Below are 10,279 nucleotides of genomic sequence, written 5' to 3'. Positions count from 1 at the left end.
GCCTTTGCCTAGTCTACTCCTTCTGCCACGATTGCCCAGACGCCTGGGATAAAATTCCTGGAGTCGCACAGCAAGGAAGGCGGGCAGCTGAGGTTCGAAGCTCCATGGGTCTGATTCTTCCGGATGACGCCTACAGCCTCGTCATCCATCACCGCGGCTGCCTCCACTCCCATCGCTGAGTTCTTAACATATCCCGGTCACTATGTTCCCCGTTTTATGCGCGGTATTTAATTATCATGACAAATCTCTGAAGCAGGTCTTCTCCGTCCCAGTTTGTGGTTCAGAGGAAGTAATTGCCCCAATGTCACATGATATACAAGCAGCAAGCTATTGGCCTTCCCAGGCTCCCAAGGTTACTACAAGTATACAATTATAAATCGAATAATCTGATAACTAATTATTGTTTCAATTCGAAAAGAATTTGTTGTTCATCTACCACGCAAAGTAGAGATGCCGTAGATGACGATGCCGCCAGTGGCGATGACAGTGAGCACGACACACCTGAGAGAGCCCTTGGCCTGGGCCGGCCAGGGGGCTCTGAATTGTCATGTCTCTGCCCAGCCCCTGGGACACCTGGAGATGCTCACCACACGTGATCTCCTTGCTGGCGCATCGGACGTCTGTGCTGAGCTTGGCAGGGTTCTGGAGACAGTCCATCTCGGCGGCCTCCTCGTAGCACCTGCGGTGCTGGAAGCAGCAGCTGTGGCAGGGGTGACAGTGTGGGTGAGGGTCAGAAGAGAGGCAGCTGTGGTCACATTGCATCTCTGGATGGTTCCTGGCAGTGGTCTGTTTCATATACTCGATGTGCGCACACACACACGCGTGCACACACACTACATATATATAGATATATTACCTACGCAGTAGGTGCTATTATTATTATGAGCCATCACATATGTGGGGACTGAGACACATAGGTCGCTGTAACTTGCCAAGTTCAAGGCTGATCACAGAGCATGGCTGACACTGAATATGGGAGGTCAGTGAAGACCAAGGTGAAGAAGAAATATACAGGCACCCAATGACCTTAGGTAAGATACTCAACTTCTCACACTATGTAGCTTATAAGAATTTTTGGTATTTGAAGAAAATGTCTATTCTAGATCTTGCTATGAGGTGGGTACTTGATAAATGATAGCAATTATTTTTGCAGTCTGGTGTGCAAGCTCTAGGTGGCAATAATCTGTCCTTCAGGAACTTGGAACTCCCCATGCCCATTGACCGAATTACGAAAATAGTTGAAATTGGGTGTGACCTACGATTCTGCCAGTTTCTCGCCATTGGTGCTTTAATCATTCTTTTTGGGTCACAGACAGTGATGAATTACTGCTTCATTTCTTTGACTTCTAGGTGTGCAAGGTTTTAATAATTAAAGGAGGTGGCAAGGGAGGACCTGAACACAAAACAGGTTCCCAGAAGTGGCCCCAGCGCCAGGCCCCATTTAGAACCAGCCTCTCCTTTTCCGAATGTCAGTGAGCAGGCTCCAGGTGTCGCTTTGCTTATGGTCCCAGAAGTGGGCAGCTGCCCTTTTGGTCCAGAGGTGACGTACACTCACTCTTGGAGATTTGGAGATGGGACAGATCTGTTGTTTAATTCCAAAGCCGTTATTCCTTATCAATCAGGACATACCACTTTTTAATTCATTCATTTATTTAGTTTTAGTGTCTGAAAAGCAAGTGGAGGTTGACCACCTACCTAGTCAGTCAGTTAATTTATTGAGCTCTGTGTGCCAGGTGCTGGGTCTGTGTGGGGGATACAAAGAAATACCGCCGTGTGGATCTTCCTTAGAGGATGCCGCGTGGAGTGGGAGACAGGCCTGGTGCCCACTCTCCCATGTGGTGAGTGTAAGAAAGGGAAGCACAGGTGTCCGGGGAGCACGGTTTGCCCGGGTGCCCAGGGGGCGAGGCATTCACAGAGCGTGTCCTGGAGGAGAAAAGCCAGGGGACAACGGGCCACCCGCTGCCATTCCAAAGCGAGTCCTTCCCTTCCTCCTGTGGGTTCGTGTAGATGCGAGCGCGCACTCCATCGCACCGGATTCAGGCACCAGCGGGGTAGGGACATGCGTCCTGGAGCAGAGCTGAGACCTGGGTTCAATGTCCTGCTGTTGCTATGGTTACAACGACTGTTACTACTCGTAGTAGCACCGGTACTACTAATACTAGTACTGCTGCTGTGTTGCTATTACTATTACTACTAGTACTGTTGCTATGACTACTGTTACTGCTAGTACTGTTACTACCACCACCACCACCACCACCACTACAGCCCTGTTAATACTGCTCGTACTACTCTATTATTACTACCATTACTCCTACTATAGCCCTACTACAATTGTTAACTACCACTTAATCACTAATGCTCTTGAATGCTTAATAAGCCAGGCAGAATCCCAACCACTCTCCCTTGTATTTGGCCATTTAATCCTAAGTAATTATAAGGCAGGCATTATTATTACCTCCAATGTACAGATGAAGAAATTGGAGCACAAAGAAGTTAGATAATGTGCCCAAGGTCACAGAGCCCATAGGAACAGAGAATTGGAGTTACTGGATCGTAGGTGATATGCCTTAAAACTCTTAACAGATCACACCAGATTTTCCTAAGTGACCCTCCTGCCGCCAGCATCTGTTTGGCATATCCTTGCTAACACGCGATGCTTCTGAGATTCTATTGCCATTCTGAGGGGTAAAAGTTGACATCTGGTTTTCATTTATTTTCCTTGTCCGTAGGGAGGGCGCTCATCTCAATCGGCCACTGATATTTTCTCTGTATTCCCCACTGGGCATTTACCTCTTTGGAACAGGGTTCGTGTTCCGTTTGCGTTAAGCACATGTTTATATATGATTGGTATTTGGTGCATGTTTGCTGAACATTGAATAGAAACCTTCATGGTTGCTTTACCCCTGGTGTCCAGGACAATTCAAATTAAAAAATAATTCTCAAACTTGATTGTGCTTAAGAGTCACCCACAGAGCTTGTTTAACACCCAGACTTCCAGGTTCCACCTAAGGGCATTCTGAGTCAGTGGGTCTGAGATGAGCGTCTGGAGTCTGCATTTTAGCAAATGTGCAGGTGGTTCTGATGCCACTGCACTCGAACTCTGAGAAGCTGAAGTGAAGGTTTGCATGCCAGACATAACCTAGGACTTGATAACTTTCTAGGACACGAGCAGATCACAGATTACACCACAATTTAAAAGTGAGGAGAGCAGTCCCCCGGTGAGTAAGTCATAGAACTGTCACCTCCCAAGTTCCCAGTCCAGGCAGCTTTCCGTGACCGCGCTCTGCACAAGTGCCGGCCAGGCCGCCATGGACCCCCGTTTGGTCTCGCTCACCTGTCAGACTCGTCCACGGGCAGCCCTTCCATCTCAAACCTGCAGGCGCAGCCGTAGTCGTCCAAGTCTCGGGGGCAGAGACCAGCCACACACCTCATACCACTCACGAACTGGAGCAGCGCAGGGAAGCTGGTGAAGACGGCCTGCAGCCAGGTGAAGCGGGGGCCCAGGCAGTCTGCGGGAGGGAGAGCGGGGTGGGCGCTGGGAGCCGGCGGCGAGGAGGCAGCCCTCGATCCCAGGAGCTCCTATACCTCGGGCCGATGGTGCCTCGTTAACCTACTAAGCACCTACTGTGTGCTCAGGACTGTTAGAATGTTTAAGTGAGGTAGGTTTATGAGCCGGGGTCCCTGTTAGTTGCCCATCTAACAGCCATTATCCCTTCTTCCTTACCAATCAAACTGGAAAGTGCTCAAGAAAGGTGAGTGTTTCCCTCACATCCCTGGGGATGTCACATGATCATTGTCAGCTGGTCATGGTAATTCCATGCTCCCATGATGGCCTAGAACGGAGCATGGGACCCAGATCCGGCCAAAACAACTTCAAAGGAAGTCTGTTAGAGGCTTTGGGGAAATATTTATTTCCTAATGAAGAAATACATGTAAGAAGATCCTTTTGATCTACACCAGTTTCCTTCCTTGAATGTGGATGAGGATACACTGGCCAGAACTGCAGCAACCACCTTGCAGCCATGAAGCCCCAAGCCTAAAGATGAAAAACCAAAATGTCCAGTGGGGCAAGATAGAGAGAGCCCGCCGGGTCTCGGATACTCGCGTTGGACCGCCGCACCAACCCTGGTGCCTTCAGATAGCTCACGTGAGACAATGAAATGTCTATTATTTAAGTCACTGTTGTCCCACTGAGCGGATCCCAGATGATACAGCCCCGGCACTAAAGAACTATAAATCACTATGGGAAGAGAAAGGGTTCAGACACTGATAACTTGGGGGCACGTACTGTGTGCCAGAAACTGCTAAGTGCTTGAAATAGCACAATAATTATAATTGATACAGTGACTAATGCTTTAGAAAGCGTTCACTTTGTCCCTTATCCCATAAACCTCATCTACGAGGCAAACGCCCTTCTTTCTGTCACCTTTATTTTATAGGTAAAGAAACTGAAGGTCAGTGACAATGACTTGCCCTAAATAAAAATGCTCTTGCACACAAAATTAGCAAGAAAACAGCATCCAGGTTTGAGATCTAAACCTCTTGTCTGCCCCTCTCCACTCTCTGCCTTTCTGACTTGAGTGCCAAGCGAGGTGACCCCACAACACTGATTTAAATGCATAGTGTCACAAGAGGGAGCTCGGGGCAATCTAAAGTTACCTATGGGGACCTGTCCCTCAGAAACACGAAAAAATGATTCTATGCTGATGGTAAAAGCCACTCTGAGGTGTGTGTGTGCGCGCGCACGTGTGCATGTGTGTGTGCATGCGTGTGTGTGCGTGTGCGTGTGCGTGTGTAAACATGCATTTCATTCAGAAACCTACAGGGCACTTGGCCTTAGTCATATCTACATGGTACATATACATTTAAGTTCAGTCTCATGCCCAGCATTGTCTAATCCAATGCAATTCAGAATCTCCTTGCTCATGTCCATTATATTATAAACATATTTGGGGGGCACTTTTAGTAATCGGTGATAGGAATTATCATGGTGTCCTGTGATCGATAATTGCATAATAAGTATATAACTGATAAAGGGGATACTCCGAAATTCTTAAGCTTTACGTATATTTACTAGTCAAAGAGGAGAAATAAAATTACTTTGGTATCGGGGGACTAAGCTCCCACCGACTCAGAGGAGAACATCTCCCTTCTGGTTGTGTAGCTCTGGGCAAGTCACTTAACTCCCTTAGGCTCGATTTTCTCACCTGGAAATGGGGATCCCATTCCCCTCCTGGCCAGGTGTGCTCAGGGCCAACAGAGTTGGGACGTGCGGTCACCAGGCAACTCGGTGACTCGCCCGCAACAGAAGCAGCACTATCCTAATCAGAGCCTGCATCGCGTTGTTTGGGGCTTGCTGGGAGGCCGGGGCAGCTCTGAGGGCAGAGGGGCCCTGGCCGCTTCCTTAGACCTCCCACACAGGCTCTCCATGCCCTGACACCGGGATGAAAGCCGTTTCAGATTCGACTTACCCAAAATCTCCGTCGCACTTTCCATATTTTTAAACATCCCATTGAAGAATGTGCCATCTATGGAAGGAGAGAAAGTGAATTACAGAGCTGTGGTTCCCCTCCTTCCCCTGCCCCATCCACCCTCCGGGTAAAGAGCAAGTAAAACCCTTTCAAACCCTTTCTCTTTCTCTAAGGACAGATTTGACCTTGGTTTAACTTTCTAATAACACAGGTTACCATGGAGACCTGATAAGATGAAACAGGACCAGTGTTACCAGGCAACAATGCTCAATGATGAAAAAGGCCCCTGGGCGGTGAGATGTATCTAGACTGGCAGGAACTGTGGATGAACTATAAATACCAGGTGGGGAATCACCATTTTGGGTCTCCCCCAGTGTGATGACTCCTGCACCTGGGCATGTCCCTTCTGGGCAGCCTAGAAACTGCAGCTATGAAGTTGTTACTGGGGACACTGATCCCTGTGAAGTGTGGTGACACTTCTAGGCCAGGGTGGGTCCTGTGGCTGCTCTACATGAGCCCTATTCCCTGCACCTGAGCTGTTACCTAGGCCTCCTGGACTGCTGTGTCCTCATCACCAAGGCTACCGTCGCTGAGGAGGAATGGCCTACTGGCACGCTGTGTTTTCTGGCCTTTACCCTTCTAAGTGCCAGGTGTGTCCTGTGAGTCTAAACATCCAACTAAGACCTCCAGGGGGGCATTGAACTTCCGTGGGGATTATACCATTTGGAGGGAGGTCGCTTGTCGTTTGGGCCTGGGTGGGACTGATCACTTTGCGTACATGGGCTCATGCACAAATAATTCAGTTGACTCAGCTCCCCTCCCTGAAAGGTCTGGCATTCAGGGCTGGCATCACCAACGAGTTCACTAAGCATAAGTTTGTCAGTGAGACCCATGTAAGAACCCGCCTGAGAAATCTTTATCATTCATCACTAAGAAAACATTCCCTTCCCAAGGAGCATTATGCATCTTCATTTCCAATAACTAGAGCCCTGCAAACATCATTTCTCTCTTTTTGTTCTGCCTTAGGAAGCTCAGAGATCAGTTTGAAGCTGAAATGCAGTTACTGTGTAACCCTCACAATCAACCCATTTACTCCCTTTTCCCCTTCCAGCTGACATTTTATCTTTTGATGGGAATTTTTAGTGCTTCGTCTCAAAGGCGAGACCAATGGTGGGTCAGACGGCAGGGGAGACTGTCAAGGGAGAGGCTTTCGAATCCCACTTGAATCCCTTTACCTACAAATGCCACAGCAGTCAGTGCCTCTGGGGTCTCTTCAGAAGGGGTCATTTTCTCTGCCAATATCCTAGACGACTTTCTACCCAGCTAGGTCTCCTGAGAAAGATGCAAAGGGTACATACTGATACTGTGGGAGAGTCCTGCAGGCAGCTCCTGTGCACGGTGCGGGGTGTCCAGAGGGTGGCCCCCTGTCGGGAGGAGAGCAGGGCTAGTCTGAGCACTGCCACCACCCACCTCCTGGGCTAAGGCGGCGGGGGGTGTCAGGGGAGGGGGGCGCAGCCAGGACGGAAGTGGGATGCACAGCAATTCAGTCCTACGCATAATTTTCTAGCGCCTGGTATGTGCTCAGTCTCTGTGGCAGCTCTTAGAGAGTAACACAGACTTTGAGAGCAGGAGGGAGACTCCGGACTCCAGGTCCATGTGAGACCTTAGGACAGAGCCCATGGAATTGCTCCAGCATGTTTTACATTTGGCATAACCAGAGGCAGGGGTGGGGGGGAGGGCGGGAGGAGAGATGGGAGGTCAGAGGAAACGTCAGGACAAAGTTCACCAGAAGAAAACTGATTGTGATTCAGTAAGAGCGTCGTTATGAGCCGAAGGTGGCTGGAGTGTGTACTGTTCCAGGCTCCGTGTCACATGCATCACCTCATCTAAGTCTCTGCTCAGTGCTGCGAGGCTCGCATTGTCATTACCGTTGAGTAGCAATGAAACCAAGACTCATCCGATGAAGCTCTGGCATTTTCTGACCAGACACACCTAGGCTTTCCTTGGTCTGGCCCCTGCTTAGCTCTGACGAACCATCTCCTGCCTTGAACCTCACGTTCTCCTGTGATGCTGGGAAGTTTATCACTTTCTAGTCACCAGACTATTTCTTACCATCCTGCTTTTGCTGGTGCTGTGCCCTAGGCCTGGGGGGCGCTCCCTTTCATCTGCACCCCTTTGCATCGCTGACTCTTACTTACGTTTTAGGGTACCACTCAAGGTTCAAGGAGTCCTACGTGACACTCAGCCTGGGCTGCTTTAGGGACAACCTCCCTGTGCTCCCCTAATGCCAGGCAGCCTTCTCTCTGTGTACTTATGACCCCATGTAACTATTTCTGTAACTATTTCTCCAACTAAACTCGGAACTCGTTGAGCGGAAGCACTGTGACAAATTGAAGCACAAGTTCAATCGATATCTGTTTAATGAATGAATGAGCATTAACGTGGTTGTGAACTACACCATCAAATGGCCAACTTATCAGCCAATGAGAGATACCCACTAGAATCACTGAATCCCGGTCTAGTAGACTTGAAGCAAATTTAGGGGATAAGGTCCATTAGCGGTTATGAGTGAGATTTCACAGTATTAAGTGTTCTACCTAGGAGATCAACCAGGAATGCACGCAACCTGCCTTTTCCCAGCCCCCTTCCCAGAGGTTCTGGAAAGAGATGACATGCAGAGGACAATGGGAGGTGGGAACCAATATCGCTGTATGATGTGGGGCAGTGCAGAGGTCCCTGACAGGGGGAGCATCTGGTGGAGGTGGAGGTCCAAGCGCATCTCTTTCTCCTAACGTAGATCTGACCAGCATTCCGCCTCCTAACTCCTGCCCTTCAAAGCCATAGGCCAGCTCTAAGCAGAGAGAAGAGGATGGGCAGCCCCCACCCCAACTGTGTGGGGTGCAGACACGGAGGCTGCATCCAGTCCTGCCACAAGAATGGAAAACACTCCACGGAGAGACCCCGTAATGCACAGAGACCTTCCTCACTGTCTACATGCCCAAAGCATTGTCTTCAAATCTGACTTGGATTGTACTGGGGCAGCCACGAGAAGGCACTGAAGAAATGTAGAATATTTCACAATTTTGTCATCAAGAATAAGACAAGTCAAGATCAGAACTGGAATCTGATCTAGTTGAGTTGCGGTCTTGGTAACGGTTAAGTGGCTGGCATACCAGCCCCAGTCACACTAATAATGGGGACCCAAGTCATAACAACAGCATTTTAATAAGGAAAAAAAATCATATACGAATGAAGAAATTAATCAACAGAAGCCCAGGAACCTCTGCCTTGGGAAGAAGGTCTAGGATGGTGTTTGGAAGGGTCCGGCCTTCTGTAAAGTGGTTACACTGTCATTTCAACTTATAGGCTTCCAGGTAACAGACGAACCTCTTGTACTGTCCACTAATTTGGGTCATGGTCAAGATAAATTATCAGTGATGTGTGTGGATTCACATTGCCTCATTTTTACTGTTGTGTTTGGGACAGGAGCTTGGGGACGAGAGGCCCAGCGTGTCGGTCCTGAGTTTACCTGACTGAGCCTAGATAACTGAGCCATAGTGATCACTGTGCTGCCCAACCCGCTGTAGAAAGAAGTGAGTCGGCGCGTTGGAGAGCTGCACAAATCCGCGAACGAGAAAGAAAACCGGATGGGGCCGGAAGTCTCAGATTTGAAACTCAGACTCCAAGTGGACTTGAACTCAGTATTCCAGGCTGCCAAGGAATTGGCTTCACTGATCAGGTTTTGGTGGCATGGGACCCAACTCGAAGATGTCGGGGTGGAACAGTGGTTGTTGCCCTTTACACTGGTCATGCCTACAGAAGGAGAAAGGGAGTGGCTGCGTATGAGGAAGGGAGACGCTCTCCAAGGACACCAGCAGAACAAGGGACAGCGGCTCTGAGTAAGCAAAGGAGGAGGGATGCACCGTCTGGTGGAGAGAAGGCTGCTCATCGGCCATCTTGCCCCCCCTGGCTGTCCACTGCCTCCCCCTGGCCACTTCCGTGCACTAAGTGTGCTCAAAACTGTCAGTCGAATTAAACCTATAGCTTATCATTAAGGTTTGCTGTCCATCGCTCATCAGGCAAAGGGATAAAAGAGTAATAAGCAAATCCAATGGCGTTTGGCAACGCGTCCCAGCGTTCCCGTTAAATGATCATACACCAAGACAGATGCGGTGTGAGACCCCGGCACTCACCAACACGTGGGATCATCAACACGCCGACGAGGAGAAGCGCCGCCATAGCCGGGGAGCACAGGGCGACACTGCAGCGTCGACCGGCACAGCCTCCTGCAGCAGAAGTCAGAAATCAGAACCCGCAGCAGCCTTTCGGCCCAGGAGGCAGCGAGCCGACAGGAGAGAGAGGGTGTCGGTCCCAGCTTCGCCACTCACTAGCAGCGCGACCTTAAAGAGATCCCGCTCCCTCTGGGACGCTCAGTTTATCCACCTGTAGAAGGGAACGTCGGCCCCGCGCTCCTCGAGGACGTACGTGTCCGTGGTCCCCTTTCTTTACTCATTAATTCCATGGTCATCGGTTGTGTGCCAGGCACGTTGCCGGGGTCCGGGAACTCGATGTCAGGAGAACGCACCCCTTCCCTGTGAGGTGTTCACAGACTAACGGTGAAGGGAGACGATCTCACAGGCGCTCTAGTCTGACTTTCGCAAGTTGAATTTGAAAGAACCCACACGTTATGATCCACCAGCATTCCAAATATCTGTTTGGCAGGCTGACCTTGAACCTTCGCGCCAATGTCATTTGGCATGAATAAATTTTGGGGTCCCTAGAAACTGTGCTTTTCCTGCAACAGCTCC

The 10,279-nt window shown here is 49.7% G+C and overlaps 1 protein-coding gene across 1 annotated transcript in view; it reads right to left on the bottom strand.

Annotated features, from left to right (window-relative positions):
* Positions 1–9,710, bottom strand: part of OC90 (otoconin 90) — a 23,856-nt gene extending 14,146 nt beyond the window's left edge. The window contains exons 1-5 of the mRNA XM_011373831.1: positions 9,665–9,710; positions 6,830–6,895; positions 5,472–5,528; positions 3,335–3,509; positions 588–700 (exon numbers count right to left, since the gene is read on the bottom strand). Of these exons, the coding sequence (XP_011372133.1) occupies positions 588–700; positions 3,335–3,509; positions 5,472–5,528; positions 6,830–6,895; positions 9,665–9,710 (457 nt within the window). The remainder of the gene's footprint in view (positions 1–587; positions 701–3,334; positions 3,510–5,471; positions 5,529–6,829; positions 6,896–9,664) is intronic.
* Between the last annotated feature and the right edge of the window lie 569 nt (positions 9,711–10,279).

Source organism: Pteropus vampyrus, unplaced genomic scaffold (genome assembly GCF_000151845.1).
Source record: "Pteropus vampyrus isolate Shadow unplaced genomic scaffold, Pvam_2.0 Scaffold232, whole genome shotgun sequence".
NCBI classification, from domain to species: Eukaryota; Metazoa; Chordata; class Mammalia; order Chiroptera; family Pteropodidae; genus Pteropus; species Pteropus vampyrus.
This window is presented reverse-complemented; position numbering and strand designations above follow the sequence as displayed.